This window comes from Cavia porcellus, unplaced genomic scaffold (genome assembly GCF_034190915.1).
Source record: "Cavia porcellus strain 051 isolate PalLab524CR breed Dunkin Hartley unplaced genomic scaffold, mCavPor4.1 scaffold_3, whole genome shotgun sequence".
Classification (NCBI taxonomy): Eukaryota; Metazoa; Chordata; class Mammalia; order Rodentia; family Caviidae; genus Cavia; species Cavia porcellus.
Window position 1 is genome coordinate 36185690 of NW_026947486.1, and position 23822 is coordinate 36209511.

Below are 23822 nucleotides of genomic sequence, written 5' to 3' on the forward strand. Positions count from 1 at the left end.
TGAAGGTACCTGAAAAGATATTAGTGTAGGTAAATGAAACAGGAATTCACAGCAACCAGAATAGCTAAAATTAAAAATGCTGATAATACAAAGTATTGGTAAAATGCAGAACAATGGGACACTCATACATTGCTAATGGGCATGTGAAATAATACAATGACTTGAAAACACTTTGAACTTTCTTATAACAAATATTGTTACCCAGTAACTCCTCCTGGAAACAGCCTTCCAAATAAACATTACCAGGTTTTAATGTGCTTGTGTGTTTTTCTGGAGTTAGTGTCCAGGTTCTTCTCATCTTGAACAAAAAAATTGAGCAAAGCAAGCTAAAAAAATTTACCAAGTTTATATGAAAATTGAAGGGTGAAGGGTAAGGGAGAAATGCTCTGCAGAGCAAACTTGGGCCAAGTAAAAGGGGAAAAATCAAATTTAAAGTACACCCTAGCAGACACAGGGCATAATACCATGAAGAGAAGCCATGGCAGCAAGCTCTTCGTGGCTTTTGTGTCCTTTATGCTATCCTCACCTCTCAACAACCCCCGGGAACTTTACAAACCGATCCTAGAGAATCAGTACTGCACAGATTCTAGGATCCTTTCACACCTCCCTTCCCAAAACATCTAAGCTATTCCCTATCTCCTATCTCAATATCACATAACCCAGAGGTTCAAATCATATGTGTTTCAGTGAAAACATGTTCAAACACTTACACATGAATGTTCACATCAGCTTTATTGATAGCAAGTCAAATTTTGAAATAACCTAATTGACTATCAATAGGTGATTCCACTTAAAAAGAAGTGGTAGAACCATGAAACAAAATTTTACTTTGTACTTAAAAGGAATGGACTGCTGATATAAGCAACAGTAAAAATTGAGTTTTGTGGATAATGTTAAAAATCTTTCTTTTTAAACATATGAAAAATATTGTATGTTTGTAGCCTAGAATGGGGAAAACCTGTGTTTGATAGAAATTAGAATAGCAGTTGCCTTGGGGAAGGCAGTACTGGAGATTGATTGGAAGGGGCACAAGGAAAACTTCTGGGTTGTGGAAATGTTCTATATCTAGATTTTTGTGGTAGCTACAAAGGTATATGCACTTGTAAAGTCTCATTGTATGCTTAATTTATGTACTTTATTATATATAATTATACCTCAAATTTTCATAATTTAGAAAACTAAAAACATTTAGAGGATTTTTTTGCTGTAAGATCAAGTCAAAACTCCTAAGCATCTTTAACATCATCTAATTCCAGTACATATTTAACAACTTTTCGTTCATTTCTCACCATGTTTCCCCATGCCCTGACACTTTACTCTCAGCTACTTGTAGTTCAAAAACCTGCTAATCTCCCCTGAATTCTCTTTCCTATAAATCTTTAAACATCACACTCAGAGACAGGAAGATGGGGACTTAATAGGTAGCTGGGTAGAAAGTCTCTCTGGGAAAAACAGCTCACACGCTGGAATTTGACAACATGGAGAGGGCCAGATGAGGGGAGAGGGAATCTTGCAACCCAGGGGGAAACTGAGGAAAAAGAAAAAGGGGAAGAGGAAGAGGAAGGAAAAACACACGTGGAAGGCTGGAGCCCGATGCACTCACTGGGACCAGTCCCACAATGCACTGGGTGTGCCGTAAAGTTGGATGATTCATGGTTGCGCTGAAGCCATGGCTGCTGATAACGGGAGTTGGTGAGTCCCAGGCCCATGGCAGGAGGACACAGTGGAGCATGGAGTGGGGCCAAGGTGGAGAACTGCATTAATTTGTGGTGAGTGCTGGAAATTGGGTCCCAAGGCAAGTGAGGCCAGCTGGATAACGTATTGGAGTTGGGCAGGATAGGCCTGAGTCCAGCACCACGAAGGCATCAGTACGCCAGCCCTTGCCCAAAGAGGACTTGTGGGATCTGCTTGGGATGAGTCACACCCCTGATTGAGACCTAATAGCAAGGGACAAAACTGTCCTGAACCTGTGACATCCACACAGCATAGCCTAAGTTGCTGAAGGCAGTTGCTGGTTGACTGGCTCAGAGAAGTGGGACCAGCCCACACTCCCTGTGCACACCTCAGATAATAGCAAACTGGAGAAGGCAGCAAAATCACAGCCAGCATGCTTCAGAAAAACTGTAAGCAATACGGAGAGGGCCTGACACCACCACACACCTGTCTGAAAGAAACTGGAAACATAACAAGAGAAAGAAATAAGAAAAACCTCCAGCCACTGACCCTGGGAAAATAAGTCCAGGAAACGTAAATACAGAAGAGAACCAGTGCAGCAATCATGCAATATTGGCCACAACATCAGCAGACATAAATACCTTCATGACCTCATAGACGAACTTAAAACTGAAATTCTAATCCACGTGAGGCAAGATATAAAAAGATTAGTAAAAGAAATGCTAAGCCCCTCTCAAGAAGATACAGATAGAAGAATGGAGGAACCCAGAAAAAGAAGAGAAACCTTTGGTGAAAAATATAAACAAAATCTAGAATACATGAAACAGATCCAAAGAGATTAGGAGGAAATTAAAAACTCTATTGAAAGCTGGCAAAATGCCTTGACAGAAACTAAAGTTAGCCTTTAAAAACTTGAAGATAGATCTGCAATGTTTGATTGTGAAAGAAAAGACCTCTTAAAAATAACAAGGAACCAGGAAGTAACAATTCAAAGGCTATAAGACGACAAGAGGATCTATAATTTAAGAATAAAAAAATGTGAGCAAAGAAGCATGAATAACCACAAATGAATTACAAAGGCTATTCACAGAAATAATTAAGGAAAACTTCCCAAGCATAGGAAAAAGAAATGATATCCGGATAAATGAGGCCTACAGAACTCTAACCAACTATAACCAAAGCAGACCTACACCCAGACATATAATAATCAAGATCCCAGAAATTCACCACAAGGACAGAATATTAAAAGTGGTCAGAGAAAAGAAGCAGATTACATACAAAGGAAAATCCATCAAAATAATGACAGACTTCTCGATACAAATCATCAAATCAAGAGCCTGGAGTGAAGTAGTCCAAACCCTGAAAGAAAATAACCTCCAACCCAGATTGATGTACCCTGAAAAACTCTCAAAATTGTTTCCAAGACAAAGAAGAACTGTGGAATTTCATAGCCACCAATCCAACCATACAAAAAATACTGAAGGACATTCTAGAGAGAAAGAGAAAAAAATACCAGGATTTCAGCAACAGTGGCAGAGAGGCCTCAATGAATGGGGCAGACAGTGGAATGAAGGAGAAAAGTGGACAAATAATAGCAGAAAAATAGAATAGCAGAGATGAGGCAGAGAAGGTGGGCTATAATCTCTAATATAGATAGCTCTGATACACTTAATAAAAAGAAACACAGGAAAGTAGATCAGGAGACAGGATACATTGAGATGCTCTTAATAGGAAATATACTCAACCTGAAAGAGAGTTAATAAACTGAAAGTCAAAGTTGAGAAAACGATGCTCTATGTGACAGGGAACCAGAGAGAAATAGGGACAACTCATCCAACAGCTGCAGATAGGTTAGAAAATCATGACACTTGTGCAGTGGAGAACTATTCAGCTATAAGGAAGGAAAATCTTGTGGCTTTAGTAAGTAAAGGAATACAGCTCAAAATCAAGCTCAGGGGTAAAAATGGTTCACCATCACTTACATAGATAATGGGTTGCCCCCCCCCAATCTAAAAACTAAAGGAGTTAGTGGGAACCAAAATATACAAAGCACCCTGTGAAAGGGAAAGGGAAGGAATTGCTTAATAAAGGAATGCAGAGGGCATTGTTAATGGTGTATCAGTATTTAAAAGCCACATTAGTCTTATCAGTCTGTTTAGTTTGATTTTATTCTGTTTCAATCTGTCTACTCATACTAGATTTGAGGGCACAGACAGCTATCCCAAAAAATATCAGAATATAGTACAGTAAATATCTTTAATTCCCTATTAACTTAAACTGAAGCCCTGTATTACATACATTGTCTTACTATGACTGATCTTACTTGAATCTGGTTTGTTAGACCACTGTTTTGACTTGACTGATTTTATTCAAATTTGGTATGCTTGATAGTATCAAGTCTAAGAGTAGAGGCAACTACTCTGAAGATGACAAGATGTAATAAGGTACTCATTCTGGTTTGAATTATTAACTGCATTTGAAGTCCTACAATGTCTCCAATGTTGTGTTTTTATTAAAATTGCTATGTAATGCTATGTTCAATTATATTATGTCTGATGATGTAGACAATACTATTGAAAATAATAAGAAAAAGTGTAATAACTACTGTAGATCACCTAATATTGTGGTTTTATATGTCTTTTTTCATTTCATGTTTTTCTAGGAATTTGTTTTGTTGTCTTGTTTTAATCTGATTTTCCCTATAATACAGAAAGGATAGGTATACATGTAGAGATTCACACATATGTAGAACTTCTAAATAGTTTACAGGAATAGATTATATAATGCACGATGTAATGAATAGATACTCTGAAGAAGAAGAGACACTAAGATACCCAGTGCTAATTCTGTAGCATTATGATATAAAATCTAGCAATACTGTTATTCACCATTCAGAGTGATATTAGTCTAGTCTCTTATGTTTAATTTCAGCATATATAAGGATATGAACAGCTACTTCAAAGAGAATGAGAGACATTATGGCAGCCATTGTTGACTTCCCTAATGTCAGGTCTTGAAGACCTAAAAAGCCTTCATCATTCTTTTCTGATTAGATTAGTACTATAATGTTCAATATGTATTCATTGTGTGTGAAGATGGGGACAACTATTTGGAAGAAAACTAGAGACAATATTCTAGACAGTAAAGATCTCCAGTGGACTTGCTTTGAAATCCATGTTTCTTAAAATTGTTTCCTTATAGTAATAAGAATTGTGGGAGTAATAAAACCCAAAATGTGTAAATGTTATTGTAAAAAAGAGAGGAAAAGAAAGTGCTCTAAAGAACACAACTGCAAGTGTGTTTAGGTGTGTAAGACAGATGACCATATTACTAAGTTTTTGTTAGATCATTTAACACAACTGTTTGCAGTCTCACTATTTCAATGTCCACTTTGTATGCTTAATTTTGTAACTTGGTCAACTATTTCTAATATGACAATATGTAATCTATTAACCAGTGATTTCTTACTAGTTTTTTTTTAATTCTGTATTACTTGTACCCTTTTACTGTTTTGGTTTTTTCTTTAAATAAATTATAAACATATGAAATGAAAAAAATTGTTTCCTTACTATCTGTTTTGTTCTGTTTCATCTTATCCTCTTTAAAATAAAAAAATTAAAAAAAATAAACATGATACTCACTTTTCTGGAATTCCATTTCCAGTTACCATTAACCTCTCAATACTTGAAATCTTTCTGTATTTAAACAGAGCATTAACCTCATCTACTTCCAGTCTGTATTATTAGATGCTTGTCCTCTTCCTCCTATATAATCTCAAGCTCCTCTCTAGCAAACCATGTAGAACTCTGTAATATAATTGTTATAATAAAAATCTCAAAATTATATTGGACAGGGGACATTTCATGTACAGGCAAATAGTCTTTGACATATTCAGTAAGCCCCAAATTAAGATTAATTTATATTTAAAATAGTTGTGGTAAATTTCAGTACTCAAAAATACCAAGAAAATCATTCTATTTAGTATGACTTTACAGAGTTGCACATGATTTAGATTTCAGATGGCAGTGTTGTTTTATATTACAATTAGTATACTAGCTTATTGATATGTGAGTTACGCAACTTTGTATGTATAGTCAGACTTTATTATGTTGTTTCTATGAGAAAATACATTATACATACAATCAAGTGACTCAAAGATACTGCTAAGTTGAATCATGTGAAATTGTTGATATTCAACCAATTTTGACCTTAAAAAGTGGCATTTTCACATGGCTCGACTTAAATAAGTTTTAAATGAAGTTCTATTCTTATGAGATGAAAGATACATTGGTTTATTAATTTAATGTTTAATAGATGACTGTAGTCAGCAAATTGCTAATCCTGCACCTTGAGGCTATTAGATATAATTGTCTCATATAAACTGTAAAGAAATCACAGGTTTGTGAAGAAGTTTGTTTGAAATATTAGGGCTTTGTTGGGTCCAGCTAATTTTTCCCAAATAAGAAATGCAGCAGCCTTTAAGCCTCTGGGATTATTTTTTGCACTAAACTTACCTTGAAAATTCAGAATCATTTCTCTTGAAAGTTCCAAATTAAGCAATCTAGTTTGAAAATAATTCTTAATAGTAATAGTTGGCAGTTACTGAGCATGTGTTGTATGCTGACTACTGTGATAATCTTACAACTGTTTTATGAGAAAAGTACCACTATGATCCCTGTTTTCAGATAAGCTTGTAGATAAAAGAGTAGCTTATCCAAGGTTACACACCTTCTAGTCTGTCTAATGTTTACTTTAAGCACATCTATTTACAACAATAAAACACTCACGCTGAAGGCCTATGATTCAATCCAGCTATGATTCACTGTAATTATCATTAGTGAAATTAGACCCATTCATATATGAAACACACTGTATTTTTACAAGAAATGATTACGAGACAGTGAAAACCAAATATCAAAATGAGTCTTTTCTCTTTTTAACAAAAACCCATATTTTTTTCAAATACATTATCATATGACAATTTAATAGTTGACAATAAGCAAGCATAACTCATTTATGCCAAAGGTTGTAATTTTTAAATTTTTGCATGAAATTCATATGTGTTACCTAGAAAAAGTTGAACAACAAATTCTGAAAAGGAAAAATTTTATTAGTTTCCATTTTTATGTGGTATTCCAAAAGTAGAACACTTAACATAAAAGGATAACATTTCCTTTAAATCTATTGAATATATAGGAAAGTAATTGTTTTAGTTACTTTTTACTCGTTGCTGAGACAAAACACCTGAAGCCCAAAGTTGGGAAAGGAAAGGTTTATTTCTTACAGTTTTTGGAGGGTTCAGTCCACACTCAGTTGGCTCCAAGTCAGGCGGGAATGGCAGCTACAAACAGCAAGCTGGAACCTGCAAAGAGCAAGACACACCTTCTTCCTGCCATTACATCACATCCTGACTCCACCCCTTTGTGGGTGGAGCACTGACACCATCAATCCAAGCACTAGACAATGAGTGAATAACAAATGCACAATGCGGGGCTGGGGATTTAGCTCAGTGGCATAAGCGTCTGCCTCAAAAGCAGGCAGTCGTGGGTTCGATCCCTGGTACCGGTAAAAAAACGAAAAAGCCAAAAAAAAAAAAAATTAAAAAAAAAACAAATGCACAATGCAAACTCATGAGGCCTGGGGGACACAGACGTAAACCATGACAGTAATCAATTTTTTAATCTAATCAAAATGGTTCTGGAGACCACAAATTTTATAAAAGCCTGGAAAAGGAAGATAATAACTGTGTGCTTTAACTATACACTTTGTTATGACTAACTCTCAGAAGAGCACTGATGTATGTGGTACCTTAGTGTTGGATGCTCAACACTCTCAAAGAAGCCATAAAGTACAGCATAAATAATGTAGCAAAATCACAGATATCTAATAGTGAAGTGTATGAGAGAGTAGCAAATTCAAGGTTTGTTCTAGGTGGACATTATTAGTATGTGAAGGGAGTTAGAAATTCATAGCTAGGCTCTATAAACTCTAGATATTTATGGACGAATGTGACCCAATGTACTATCCATGGGATATTCAGAACAGAAGAGATTGGATTCAGAGAGTACCCAAAATTTCATGTCAACACGTTTTGGATAGTAATGGTACAAGGATCTTTATAGGGAAGGGAAGGAAAGATTCAGGCTTTAGCCACACTAAATTATAGTGAAGGTAGACTATCTTTTAAAAGGTAGTATTTTCTGATGTCTGTGGCTGACTAGGGTCAACCTTTGACTCATATATTTGTTACTTTTACAGATGGCCTTGCTGAATTTCTTTGTCCCTAATGAAAAGTCATACTCTGAAGAGGAAAGCAGTCATGTTCACCGCAACAAAAGAAGCAAAAGCAGTGAAGGAACAGATGGTGAGTTTGGGCAATTTCTTAATACTTGAATTATCTTTTAATAACAGTATCCTTCATTGCCAGATATGACAGCTGATGCTTCTGAGTCCATCTATTCAAGACGCTGAGGCAGGAGGATCACAAATTTGATCCTCATGCTTGATCCAAGACCCTGTCTCAAAAAGAAAAAAATAATTAAAGTTGGGAGTTCTAGGGATATAGCTTGCAGTAGACCACTTGCATAGAATGCATAAGTCCCTGGGTTCAATCCTCATTACTGCACAAGAAAGAATACCCTTTATCATCTTATATATTGACTACATTCCCAAGGTCACAGAAGAGTCTTTATCCTAACTTACCAATGAATCCTGTGACACAGAATAAACTATATAAGAATCTTCCCTTCCCCAACTCCAGACACCTTCATTCTTGTCTTAATGTGTCTGAGAGCCACGGTAGCATTTGTACCTCCTTCCATAAGAAGCTACTTTCACCTGAAAATATCCACATCTCTTAGGGTAATACATAGGATTTGATCCTATTTTCAGAACTGACAGAGAGTATTGGCATGCTGGCACTTACATGATGTGTTACCATTAATGATAATTATATTAATGTTGATATGTGGTACCATGTCTCAATGTAGATCTAGTCTGTAAGTTCCTTGAGAATAAAGACTCATCTCCAGAATCTAGCCAAGTATTTGGCTAATTGTTAGTTTTTGGAATGTAAGTTGCTCAGGTTGACTGATCTTTCAGCTAGGTACCAATGGTAACCATCCCTATTATGGGTATAATAGCTTTCAGTTAATTAGGAATGCATTTTGTGTAGCATAAAAAATGTTGAGCTAGCTCCAGGGCACAGTCTTTGAATCACCATACTTTAGTATTACTCTGTTAATTCACATAATGCTACTCTTTTGGCACTGGTGTTTATAGTAGGCGTAGCCCTGGGCTGCTTCAAAGTCATCTGGATTCAAAGACAGCATGTGTCTGAGTCCATCTGCCAATGGCATGTGCCTGGAGGGGATTACACAGCAATGTGATTTCATAAAGATGAAAATGAGATTTTTTCTGCTGTCATCTATCAATGTGAGTAGAAACCAATTATGGAGGCAGTTCTAGAAGGTGGCAGCTATTGAAAAATGGAAACTAGGCATGGTGGCACACATCTGTACTCTCAGTACTCTGGGAGGCTAAAGCAGGAGGATTGAAAATTTGGTGACAGCTTGAAAAAGTTAGCAACTTAGACAGACCCTGTCTCAAAATAAAAAAGAAAATAGAAAAGGGAGAAGACTGTGGTTTCAATCCCTAGTACCATGTGAAAGGAACAGAGAAAGTGTGTGTGTGTGTGTGTGTGTGTGTGTGTGTGTGTTTGACAGAGATAGCAGAGGCAGAGACAGAGAGAGAGAGATAAAGAGAGAGAGAGACAGAGACAGAGACAGAGAGAGATGGGCCAGGACTCGGTTAGTAAGGACACATAAAACTTGATAAAATCTGAAAATCATATAACTCAGGGTAATGACTCTGTAATTAAAAAGAGACAGAAAAGTCTAGTGGGTAGGTTTTTATAATGAATTGAGATGGCAGTAGCACTGTTTTTGAATGGAGAACTTAGCTAGTAGGGCTCTTCTCTTTAGCAGACATTTTATACACAAATTTCTTGAAAGTCTTCTAGCTAGACTGAAGTAGGAACTGACAGTTACTGACCTTTTTTTTTCTAATCATCTCACCCTCTGGTGCATGTAAGTCTTCCCAAATTTGATTGCTCCTCTCAGGCTGTTCTCAATACCACCAAATCTTCATAACTGAAGGAATTATGGTTGCTCTGGAGGAAGTGGCCTCCTTCAACAGTGGGCATGGTCTTTCTTTCCTTTCCATGTGGAAACTCTAAATGTCTTTAAGATTTACCTCTTCATTTAACCACCATGTTGTCTCTTTATGAAGACAATTTCCCCTTCTTTCCCAAATCACTTTATCTAAATCTGGCTACCACTATCTCTAATAATTAGTTTCTGTTTTGACAGAAAACAGTTTTTGTCTCTGGTAAAGCCTAAAGCATGTTTTCTTAATTTTTAGCACTTCTTATATACTTCTCTCCTGATCTAACTGTCTGCATTTCTTTTCTCTCATTGCTGAGACCAAACACCTGACACTCAAAATGAAGGAAGGAATGGTTTATTTAGCTCACTGTTTTTGGAGGTTTCAGTCCATAATCAGCTGGCTCCAAGGCAAGGTAGACGGCACTGGGGCAACATTTCAAGGCATCATCCAGTGAAAAAGGGGACAACAAGCCTCTTCTCCTTCCTAATATTGTAAGCAGGCTTACCTCCCCCCATGTAGTACTCACAACACCTTTGTGCCCTCCTCTTATACAGGATGAGGATGTTTACAAAGTGAGGATCCTGGATCCCTGCTGAGTGTCTCAGTCAACCATAATACTAATACTCCAAGTAGTCACTAGACTCTAGTCAGTTTGTGCCAATGCTAAGAGTTTCATGCAATGTAGGTATTTGTTATTTCTCAGTGCAGCCTGAAGGTATCCAAGAGTGCTTTCAAGTTAGGGGTATAGAATGTCTGAAGGCCCTGGGGTTTGTGAAGATATTCAGCCTTTCACCTTGGAGATCACAGATCCTTTTTTTTTTCAGTGTGGCAAATGCCCCACTGAGTTACAAGAAGATGAGCTGATCTAAGTTTTTCTTTCTTTTTTACCATTGTTGATCTGCTGAAAGTATGCTGTACCTACTCAATACATTCTTCAAATATTTACTGAGTAAATATAGCAGTTTATATAATAGTTGGATAGACATTACATAAGGATATTTTTATTTGTTTTATTTACTTTACATCCCCATTGCCTAGAACATGACCTGGCACCAAGTCTCAGCACCAAGGCTCAGCAGCACAGTGCCTGCTTGGCTAGTGCAAGGTTATGAGTTCAATTCTTGGCACTCATAAATAAAAAAATAATAGAAACAAAGAAAGAAAAGGGCCTGGCATATTATAGACCTTCAATAAATATTTTTGTTCCTGCAAGGAACTTTCTAGAACAGAGACAGACAGTAAACAAGGTTAGTGGTGATAAGTGCTGTAATGAAAAGTATGGCATAGAAAGAGGGGAGGGAGTGATGGGGTATGCTGTAAGGTGATAGAGGAAAGTTTCTGTGATAAGTGAGCAATTCACAAGTATCCTATGTGATTATGTATTATGTCCATCCTTTTGATTTGACTGACTCTGTCCTGGTATGTCACATTTGGTTTTACTTTCTTCAAAATAAAAAAAGTAATAAGAACTGTGGGAGTAATAAAACCCAAAATGTGTACTTGTCATTGTACAAAAGAAAGGAAAAGAAAGTTCTCTAAAAGATATAACTGCATGTATATTTAAGTGTATAAGATACATAACCATATTACTGAGTTTTGTTGGATCATTGAACAAAACTGTTTGCAGTCTCACTGTTTGAAAGTCCCCTCTATATGCTTTAATTTTGTAACTTCAACAACTATTTCTAAGATGACAATATGTAATTAACTAGTGGTTTCCTACTGTTTATTTTTTCTGAAATTCTGTATAACTTGTACTCTTTTTCTGTTTTTTTTTCTTTTTTCTCCTTAAATAAAATTTAAAGAAAATTTAAAAAAAGATCCTATGTGAAATGAAGATTGGATACATGTGTTGCTTTAAGCAATTTATTTAACTGAAATGGATTTTCATTTATTTAACTGAAGTGACTTCCATTTTATTTTGACATATATTTTCTACATGGTGATTTACAGGATCTTTGAGCCAATATAAATATTTCATAAATATTTGACCATTTAGATATATACCTACACAATACCTCACCAATATCTTTCAGCAAGAAAAACACTGAAGAGTAAAAATCTGACACAATTAACTAGGTAGAATGAAAATCTGCTCCAAATATTTGTTTCTGAGATAAATGCACCACACCTGCTCAATTAAAAACCATCCTTATATCACAGGATGATTTTTTTTATTTTTAAGTATGCCCTAGGACACTTAGTCACCAATTAGGTACTGAATGGCAGAGCTCCGTCTCCAGCTTACACCATGAATTCATAGGGAACAGGTTCCATCGACTCAGGCTCCTTCCCATTGGTTCTCACAAAGTATGCTTCTCTGGTGGGGCAGGCTGGTGCTTCAGTTGAACCCAGGTATCTCTTTTTCTGTGGCTTTATTTTTCTAATCATTTTCCTTGACATGTTTCAGGAAGCTGTCAAGCCCTTTTGAGTGTTGAATATGCTCAATATGCACATTAATTCTTTTGGCAAGTATCTTGCCTTTGACTTGCTTGTTTACAATAATGCCAACAGCATGCTGGGTAACATTGCAAAATCTTCCCATTTTTTGCCTTGGTAACATTTGTGTGGCATTCCTTTTTGAACAGTGCCCAGTCCCTTGATGTCTACTGTATTAACTCTTTTTGTAGATTCACATGTATGTGGCCAAAAGAACAGCTCCATGTTTTCTAAAAGGCCCAGAGAACATATACCAAGTTCCCCTCCTCTTTCTCTTTATGTATGTCATTTTTGCAAATTACTGGAAGATGGCAGTGCTGGCTGAAAGGAACATGTGTATTTCTGAGGGAAGCAAAAACAGAAGAAGTAAAAGCCCTAAAGCAGAAGAATCTTTAGTATGTCCACAAAGAACACTGGGAATGAGATCATATTAAGCAAGTGGGAGAAGGAAACAGAACAAGCCAGAAAGTAAAATCCAATCTAGAGACTTGTGGACCATTGTAAAGAGTTTCACTTTTCTGCAAGAGACTGCAAACTACTGGAGGAGTATGAGCAGAAAAGTAGTAGGATCTGACTTATATTTTAATAGAATCTTTCTGACTGCTATATTAAAATCAGTACATGAATGATGAACAGAACTAGAGACATTCCTTAGGCAGTAATCCAGGTAATCAATGAGATGGTTTAGACCAGGGTAGAGACAATGTAGGTGATTTGAAGTAGGCAAGTTCTGGAGAGATTTGAAAGAAATGATCATTTGAAGGAATCCATCCAGTTGAAATCATCCACACTGCCTCTACCCTGGCCTAAGGTGCCTTATTGTTCCTTTGGATTATTGTCTCCCTGCTGAGTCTTCCTGTTTCTGTTATTTGTTTCTACATCATTAGATAAAGGATATGAGAGACATAGAAGAACCAAGAATGACCCAGGGTTCTTGATTTAAGGAAGTCATTGAGTAGAATTGTCATTTTTAAGATGAGAAAGAATATAGGGAGTTCGAGAGGAGTATGGTAAAAGAATCAAAAAGCTAGTTATGCCTGTTAAATTTGAGGTGTCTGTTGGAAAGCCAAATGGGTAGATCTGAGTCTATACTATACATCACAACCTCAAAACAGTTAGCTGACTATTTTGTAAAAATAAAGGATTCTCATTGAAGAAATGAATCAGGCTTATAGACTATTCTGAACAGAATTAAGAGGTAGGACAGGCAAATCAGAGTGGAGTAAGTTAAGGCCAAAATAAAACCTGTTTCAAGGCAGTAAAAAAAAAAGGTCAATCCAGTATTAATGTGAAATAAGATACTTGAAAAAATAAAAATCTGGCTATCTGTCTTAATTTTGCTTTTCAAATTTCAAAGAAAAAAATGATTTTCCTTGAATAGTTATGAAATAACTTCCAGAAGAAAACATTTTTTAAAGAACAAATTAGAAATTAGTATAAAAGCACTAAAAATGTGTCCTACAGTTTTTTTGTACTGGTGGCCATTAAAGTCCTACTTTCTTGTGTGATTTTTTATCTGTTACTATGCTTTGATCTTGCTTCAATTTCCAAACTACTTTATTGTCATTTAGCAAGTCTTTCGAGTACTACCAGGAGTGCAAAGATAAATCACATTATGTTTTATATCTAGATGCCCCTATAAAGCCTCATGCCTTCATACGTGGGGCTTCAGGAAGGAGATTGAGCCATGGAGGCAGGTTACTTATTAGTGGACTAGTCCAATGATGAGTTTATAGCTAAATGTGATGTTAGCAAGTGTAGCCTTGTTGAAGGAGGCAGGTCACTGGAGGAGTGGCAGGGAAGGGTGTATCTCCCTTCCTGGCTCCTCCCTTCACTCACTCTACTTCCCCACTGTCATGCCATGAATATCCTGTCCTCCGCACTCCCTCTGTGCCTTGCTAATCTGCCTTGAAGCCAGCCAACTATGGACTGAAAGCTTTATAAAATGTAAGCCAGACCAAGACTTTCCTCTTTTAAGTCATGAGTGTCAGGTATTTTGTCCCAGCAAACAGCAAAGTGACTGGAACAAAAACAGACCCTGAACATACAGGTTAGTTTATATTGGAGCAGATACATTTATGGAAAACAGATTAAAAGTCAAGTGAAGTAGGGAAAGAGAGTGGGCCCTGGAATTTTATTTGACACAGGGCCAGTACATTGAAGACAATCAAACAATTGTGAAATAAATAATCAAACAAGATGTTTTTTTTGGGGGGGGGGAGGTGTTGTTTTGTTGTTGATTTGTTTTGTGAGATAAGGTCTCACTACGTAGTTCAAAGTGTACTTGAACTCACTATATAGTCCAAGATGGCCTTGAACTCAGGGAGATTCTCCTTGCCTCAGTCTCCTGAGTGATGGAATTACAGGCATGGACTACCGCAATGCCCAGCAAGACTTTCTATCTAGATCTCCTATCTAAAATCTATAGATAATAAGTTTAACCAACTCCAGAAATCCTTGTGGTAGAAGAAAATTTACAGCAATTCGCAAACACATAGGAAAAGGAAAGATATAATGATCCTTAGATTCACTAAGAATAAATTAAACTGTAGATGCTTATTTTTCCCATTTCTTAGACTATTAAACTAGTTGATTAGAGCATAGCAAAGGCTTAATCTATCTTTACTTCTCCAAAAAGTCAATGGTTATATCCAGAGTGTATCCAGTCTTTCTGATCCACTATTCAGAAGTGATTGAAGTTACCTCAGTATCTTTATTCTAATTAACCCAAAAGTGAAGACATTGATTAGATAAGCAGTAATCTCAAACATAGGGTCAGTTCTTCTGCAGTATAAATCTTGGAACTTTATAATTTCAGCTTTTACAAAACAAGTGAATTTCTTTGATTTGCTGCAGGTATACCTTAAATTTATGGCTGCCATCTTCAACTGGGCAGAATTATTCCAGATATATTTTAAGTTTATTTGTGACAATTATGTGAGGTCTTTTGGTGATAGTTGCTGCATATGGAAGGCATGACCACTTCATGGTGGGTGTTGGGTCAGAGTTCCAGAAATCTGTTAGAATTTCCTGTTGAAGCCCATCCTTTGCTGTGTTTCTGAAGTAAGAACAGCTCCAGATGGCTTGCTTGGTCATCTCTCTCTTCCAGGTATTCAGTGAAATGTAGAATATATTCAGGAGTTAAGGGGTCTGTTATGGTTTATGTTCAGATGTCTCCCCACCCCATACCATGGGATCTGTTATAGTTTATGTTCAAGTCTCTCCACCCCATACCCCACCCCATGCAGTCATGGATGTGGCCAAATCTAGCATTTGTGATTGGTTAGTTATCTGTCACTGAGATTGGTGGTGATTGAATGCTACACCTGCCCAGAAGTAGAGCAAGCATACAGTGTAACTGCTGAGAAGAAGACATGCCTTTCTTTTGCACAGTTTCCTCTTGCTGTTTGTGACTACCATGAACCACTTCCCCTCAGCCCCCTCTAATTTGCTGCTTTGAGCTAACTGAGTATAAACTGAAGACTCCAGCATGTGAGAAATAAACCTTCCCTTCCCTAGCTTTGGGCCTCAGGTATTTTGTCTCAACAATGAGAGAGAAAAGTAACTCAGACAAGGGCTCAGAATTAGGAATTCCCTAGGAGGTAGTTTTGCATTTCACCAGTATTATAGTAAGGGTATCTGATTTGTTCCTGTTGATTCATTTTTAGGAGTTAATCAAAATATTAATATTTCTCCATTGCCTCATACCCCTGGTGTTACTGTCCTAGTAATGTTATAAAAATATACCATTATATAATAGAAAAGGTACTAGATTGAGTATCTTTATTTATGAGCCCCAATTCTGATCATCTTTTTGCTTTACCATCCATGCAAGTCACATCCTTATAAGCTTCAGTTTCCTTCTCTATAAAAAGAGGTATAATTTCACTTATCCCATGTATATGTTATGTTTCTTAAAAATGTAAATGTATGAAAAAGTACTTCAAAAATTATTAAGTGCTGTTACTATTTTGTCTCTGGGAAATGAATATGCTAATATAGTCTTCCAGACATATATGATACTTCTATATTGATTAATTCATGGACAATCATAATAATTTCCTCAATGATTTTTTCAGCCAAATTGCCTGATTTTGTTCTTATTGATGCTCATTAAGCTTAGAAGAAGACTCTTAAGTCTTAAATTATAATCTACCTCATCATACCACTGATTATGTATTTATATTTCTCTGTGTTTATATTTCTCTGTTTAGTTGACTGTACATATGTGCCCCTCTTTGTCATTATATCTTGGAAAGATTTCTTCTGTGTAATTTTCTTTCCATCAGACCAAAAAAGCTGGTAATATTTTATACTAGATTGAAATATGTCCATTTTCTTTCATTTATTAAAAATAACACAGAAGGGGATGTCCTGAGAAAATGGTGGATTGATAAGTAGCAAGGTAAAGAGCCTCTCTGAGAGAAACAACTCAGACACTAGAATTTACCACCACAGAGAAGACTAGACAAAAGGAGAGGGATTCTCACAACCCAGGAAGAAACTAAGGAAAAAGCAAAAAAAAAAAAAAAAAAAAAGAAAGAAAGAAAGAAAGGAAGAAAAGAAAAATGTGGTTGAAAAGCTGGAGCCAGACATTCTCTCACTGGAGCCAGTCCAACTCACAGTTGTGGCGCTCTCACTGGAGCCCTCAGACTCGCAGTTGCTGTGCTTTCACTGGAGCTGCAGTTGCTCTAAAGTTGGGAGTTAGTGAGCTCAACAGAGAACACAGCTGGCATGGAGACCTGCAGTAACCTGTGGTGAGTGCTCAGAATTTGGTCCTCCTGCGAGAGGGGGATAAACAAGTGGACAACATATTGGAATTGCTCAGGATGGGCCTGAATGAGGAATGGAGGTGACTTCAGTTGGCTGCTCCCTTCCCAGAGCAGATTAGTGGGATCTGCTTGGGCTGGGTCACACACTTAGCCAGGACCCAATAGCCAGTGATGAAATTCTCCCCAAAGTTGTCCCAAAACAGTTCTGTTCACATGGCACACACAAGATAAAGGCCCCTTCTGATTGACTGGCTCAGAGGGGAGGGGCCAGTCTACACTGCCCCTGCTTGCACCCCAGTGACCAACAGAAAACTAGAGAGGGCAGCAATCCCTAAACAGTGTGCTTCAGAAGAACCATAACCAGTATGGAAAGGGGCTGGGACATACACCTGTATGGAAGAAGCCAGAAACATGACAAGAGAAAGAAATAAGAAAAAGTCTCCAGCCCCCAACCTAGGAAATATGGGTTCAGAAGAGGTAAATACAGAAGAGATCAAGGGTACCAAACTTGCAGTATAAGACATGGAATCAGCTGACATAAAGAAATATCTTCATGACATTATAGATTAACTCAAAACTGAAATACTAATACAAGAAAGATATAAGAAGATTAGTAACAGAAATGCTAAGCACCTCTCAAGAAGACACATGGAAGAATGGAGTAACACAAAAAAAGAAACCTTTGATGAAGAATATTAAAAAAAAAACCTACAATACATGAAAAACATTCAAAGAGATTACCAGGAAATTAAAAACTCCATTGAAACCTGGAAAAATTGCCTGAAAGAAACTAAAGATAGATAAGCAAAACTTGAAGATAGGTTTGCAATGTGTGATTGCAAAAGGAAAGATCTCTTAAAAACAACAAGGAAACAGGCAATAACAATACAAAGGCTAGAAGATGACAAGAGGATCCATAGCTTAAGAATAAAAAATGTGAAGAAGCAGGGGTAATCACAAAGGAAATACAAAGGCTATTCACAGAAATAGTTAAGGAAAACTTCCCAAGCATAGGAAAAGGAAATGATACTCAGATGTATGAGGCATACAGAACTCCAGCCAGCTACAACCAAAACAGATTACACCCAGACATATAATAATCAAGATCCCAGAAATTCAATATAAGAACAGAATATTAAAAGCCATCAGTGAAAAGAAATAGATCACCTATAATGGAAAATCCATCAAAAACATGACAGACTTCTCAACACAAACCATCAAATCAAGAAGAGCTGGGAGTGAAGTATTCCAAGCCCTGAAAGAAAATAACCTCCAACCCATAGTACCCTGAAAAATTATCTCTCAAAATTAATGGAGAAACAAGATGCTTCCATGACAAAGAGGAACTGGGGCAGTTTGTGACCACCAATCCAAACCCTACAAAAAATGCTGAAGTACATTCTAGAGAGAGGGATAAAAAAAATACCAGGATATCAAGAACAGTAGCAGAGAGGCCTCAATGAACGGGTTAGACAGTGGAATGGAGGAGAAAAGTAGACAACCAGTGGCAAAAAAATAGCATGGCAGAAATGAGGCAGAGAAGGTTGGCTATAATCTCTAACATAGATGGCCTTGATACACTAACAAAAAGAAACACAGAGTAGATCAGGAGATAGGATACATTGAGATGCTCTTAGGAAATGTACTCAACCTGAAAGAGGATTAATAAACTGAAGGTCAGAGATGAGAAAACGATGCTCTATGTGAAAGGGAATCAGAGAGAAATAGGGACAATTCATCCAACAGCTGCAGATAGGTTAGAAAATCATGACATTTTTGTGCAGTGGAGAACTACTCAGCTATAAGAAAGGAAAACCTTGAGGCTTTTGTAGGTAAAGGAATACAACTTAAGATCAAGCCCAGGGGTGGAAAGGTTCAGAACCATTTAGGAAAATAGCGGGTTGCCCCCCCCAATCTAAAAACTAAAGGAGTTAGTGGGAAGCAAAATGTACAGTGCACCCTATGAAAGTGAAAGGGGAGGAATTGTCTAAAAAAGGAAGGCAGAGGACATTCTTAATAGTGTATCAGGACTTAAAATCCACATTATTCTCATTGCTCTGTTTAGTTTGATTATATTCTGTTCTAGTTTGTCTACTTGTACTAGATTTGAGGGCACAGACAGCTATTCCAAAAAATAACAGGATATTCTGTACCTGCCCTTAATTTCCTATTAACTTAATCTGAAGCCCTATACAACTTACACCATCTTATTACGACAGATCTTATTTGAATCTGGTTTGTTAGATCACTGTTTTGTCTTGACTGTTTTTATTTGAATCTGTTATGATATAATAGCAAGTCTGAGAGTATAGGCAAATACTCTGAAGATGACAAGATTCAGTAGGATACCCACTCTGGCTTGGCTACTACCTGCTTTTGAAGTCTTATAATGTCTCCAATGTTTTGTTTTTATTAATGTTGTTATGTACTTCTATGTTCAATTATACTATGCCTGATGATACAGACAATTCTATTGAAGACAACAAGACACATCATAGTAACCATTGTAGATCACCTTGTGCTGTAGTTTTATATGTGTGTTTTTGTTTCATGTTTTTATAGCAATTTGTTTTGTTTTATCATTTTGTTTTGTTATTCCCTCTAATACAGAAAAGATAGACATACATGTAGAGACTCATGCATGCATAGAACTTCTAAACAGTTAATGAAACTGATTATATAATGCACGATGAAATGAACAACTACTTTGAAGTAAAAGAGACACTAAGGTACCCAGTGCTGATTCCATAACATCATGATGTGAAATCCAGAAATACTATTATTCATTGTTCAGAGTGATTTTAGTCTTTTGTTTTGTTTAATATCAACATACATGAAGGTATGGACAACTGTTTTGAAGAGAATGAGAGACACTATGACAGCCATTGTTGACTTCCTTATTGTCTGGTCTTGAAGACCTAAAACACCTCATCATTCTGTTCTGATCAGTTATATACTATGTTGTTTTATATGAATTCACTGTATGTGACGATATGAACAACTATTTGGAAGAAAACAGGAGACAATGTGATAGACAGTGAAGATCTCCAGTTGTCTTGCTTTGAAATCTGTGTCTCTTACATTGTTTTCTTATGTTGTATTTTGTTCTGTTTAATTTTACCCTCTTTAAAATAAAATTTAAAAAATAACACAGAAATAGGGCATAGCTACCACTTAATTAATATGGATGAACTTGAAATCCTATTAAATCAAAACCAACATTATGTCCATGTAACCATTAGCTAAAATGAAGATTGTACCTCATTCTAACATTGCTTTTGTATGTCTTGCTGTTCAGTACACTATCACTGTGCTATCATTAAATGAAGGAGATTGAAATAATTTTGGGTATTGATGGAGCTTAAAGGGCTGATCATGAGACAGAATCAAAGTTTTGAAAGCTTACTATGCCTGTGAACTTGAAGAGGATTATTGATTTCAGTCATAGAATATCCAAGTTTGCCTGCTGATTCTGGATTCCAATAGCTTAAGTGCCCATGGCAGAACACTCTGGAGCCACTGCTTTACATCAAGTATGACATTAAGTGAGCCAAAATGTCTTCTCTTTCTCATACTCCAAAATACCCTTGAAAGCTGCATTTTCATTGATAGACCTAGTCTTGCAGTAAATGATCTCAACAGGCTGTCACCACTGATACTCAGTTAGCAAGCATTTTAGGATGCCAACTACTTTAGAATATCTACTATGACATCACACTAGGCTCTGAAGTTGCTATGTCACTCACAAATCCTATCTTTAGTATCTGTTACCTAAATCAAACTGAGTATAGAAGTTGTTTTAAGCTACCTAAAAATATCTGTGAAAGATTTTGAACAACAAAAACAATATACCCTTATTATGAAAAATATAAGCAGTGGCTATGCATGGTGGCATACATTTGTAGTGCCAGCTATTGGGAGGCTGATGTGGGAGGATCACTTGACCCAAGTCAAGGGCCAGGTTGGGCAACATAACAAGACCCCACCAAAATGAGTAAATAAATGAACAATATAGAATCAGGTGACATAAAATATGTACATGTCATCCTAATTACAAAAGTACTGTAAAGGTAAGACATCTTTTAGAAATTCTTATTTACATAAAGGTGTTAAGAGACCCAGTTGCTTAAGTTTCCTAAAGGGGCATTCCAGTCTGTCACTATCAAGGTTCTTCTAGCTATCTGTTTCTCTCAGTATCAGGCAAAGCAGTGAACTATAAACCAAGATTATAATCCCATTTCTGCCTTTGATAGTTATGCTAACAATATGACTTTAGATAAGCCTTAGTTCACTTCTCCCACTTAGATACTTCTCAAGTACTAGACTAGTATGAGTGATTCTCTACTGGGATAAGAGATAATTATAGTCACTTAAGGCATATTTTCAAAGTGTGACTTTCCCTAGAGATTCTAACCATGCTATATCCCACCCACTGAGAAAATTTTAGTGGCATAGGTGCTATTATTGATGAAAATATATCACATTCATCAGGTTCATTAGTGTAGAAAAAGTGTCAGACTACTAGATTAGATGTTTCTTTTTTTCCAATTCGGATATAACTCTTTCCTAACTATTTCTGATTTCTACAATGTAATGATAATAGCCAGGCTAGTATTAACCAATCAGATGATGTCTGCACAATCAAGTACTCAGTTCAATTTGAATGATCATTGAGGCTTTTCATTAACATCCCTGAGGAGGCTTAAGAAGTGAAAGCTAATAATTTTAATACATTAGCTAAATGGTAAAGTATCTTCTCCCTTATGTTAAGTACTCAAAATATCAGATGCAGATGTATAATAGAAGGCACCTATCAGCTCTGTAGTGTATTACTTATGCAGCCCTGCTTTATTTTAGATTCTACTCTTTGATCTTGAGGGCCTCTTTGATCTGAAAGGTAAGGAAGGAATACCTACAGCTTCCTTATTTTTTTGTTTTTCATTCATTCAATATATGTTTGTTATATACTACCTGTTTATTGATCTTTGCTCTAAACACTAGAGACTCAGTAATTGAATCTCTCCTTCATCAAACTCACCAAGTATGATTATAATACAGTGTAATAGTGTTACAGTGGGGGTATCCCAGGGCTCTTTGGGGGAATATTCACACCTGATTTAGATTGTGAGGTCAGGTAATATCTCTTCATGGGAGACACATCTGAGCTACAAAATGAAAGATGACAGAGTTAATCAAATGAAGATTTGAGAGAAGAATGCACCTGCCAGAGAATATACATATATATGTGTATGTAAATACATACACATATATATATATATATATATATATATATATATATATATATATATATATGTATATATCAGTCAGCTTAGAATAAGAAAGAAGCTTGACTCATTTAAGAAGTTGAGAGAAGTTTTTCTGGGTAGAATGTAGAGCTATAAGAAGAAAGTGACAATAAAAGAGCTGACCAGCATGGGTCAAATCATGCAGAGCTCTGGAATCCATTTTATGATGCTTAGAAACTATATAAAAATCAATGGGGAAGTACAAGATCAATGTCAAAAATAGATTACATGGCAGATATCTTTAAATGCTAAATACATATAATCCAAATCATCAGTTCCACTTCTATCTAGATGTACTCATATATGGAAATTAATCAGCACATATATCCTTGCAGTATTATTTTGAATAGCACAACATAGGAAACTAAGTAAGTTTCCTTTTGTTAGGAAATGATTAAATCATAAAAGTCAGTAACTAGTAAAGGTAGCTGTTCTGAAGAAGAAAACCAAGTTTTGGGGCCTGGGGCTGAAGGAAACTTAGTTTCCATGTTTTCATATCTTTTGAATGATTTAACATGTGTATATCCTGACATTTTAAAATTAAAAAATACATTAAATAAAAATTTCAGTTAAATAAAATGGGTACAATATGTCACCTATACCTAAATTACCTATATCTAAATTCATTAGCAACAATTTTTTTTTTTGGTACCAGGGATTGAACTCATGACCTTGCACTTGCCAGGCAGGTGCTTATACCAAGAAGCTAAATCCCCAGCCCTAGCAACAATTTTATAACAGCATCCTATGCTAAAGAAATGATAGACAAGCTCATATATATGTTACTGGAGAAAAAAATCATTGCAACTTCTTGAATATTAAACTTTAGTAAAATTAAGCACTGGGATACATTTTGGGAACCCTATAAATGAGAATACCAGTATAAGTATGTTCACTACAATATTAGTTCTGTGTATGTATAGGTCTAAAGAAATATCATGTTCTATTTAAGGTTAAAGAAAAAGCAAATTTCAGAATAACTCATGTAATATGATTTTCTATTTGCATAAAAATGGAGTTTCAGCCTCTATAAAGATGTTAATTTTTTTTAAAATTAAGCTGTGAGAAGAAGTATCAAACAGTAAATATTATTTACCTCAGATGGGAGGGAGTTGGATAGAAAGAAGATATATAGTTATTTCTCTATTTCAATACTCTGTATTTTTGTATTTCAACATTGTGTGACTTGTAACAATAAGCATGTGTTGATATAACATATAACCATGTTATTTAAAAAGCAGATAAAATGAAGGAAAAAATGTGCTGGATTTTACAGTTGAGACAAACTAAGCAATCAAGATACTGCTACAACACTACACAAAAGGAATGGTGGTACCCAAATTAGAATATCAGCAATGGAAACATAAATACATAGATTTAGTTAGTAGGTGGAAATAATAGGAGCTGTTTGATTAAAGGGCAGAGTGTTGGTTATTTTTCTCTCATTGGTGACAAAATACCTGGC

The 23822-nt window shown here is 36.1% G+C and overlaps 1 protein-coding gene across 7 annotated transcripts in view; it reads left to right on the forward strand.

Annotated features, from left to right (window-relative positions):
• Nucleotides 1-23822, forward strand: part of Eda (ectodysplasin A) — a 583517-nt gene that overhangs the window by 449973 nt on the left and 109722 nt on the right. For all 7 annotated transcript variants that reach the window (XR_010046582.1, XM_005004190.4, XM_005004192.4 and 4 more), the window contains one exon: nt 7933-8038. Coding sequence is in view for 6 of the 7 variants with exons in the window: in XM_005004190.4 (XP_005004247.1) it covers nt 7933-8038 (106 nt within the window). In the remaining variant the exon portion in view is untranslated. The remainder of the gene's footprint in view (nt 1-7932; nt 8039-23822) is intronic.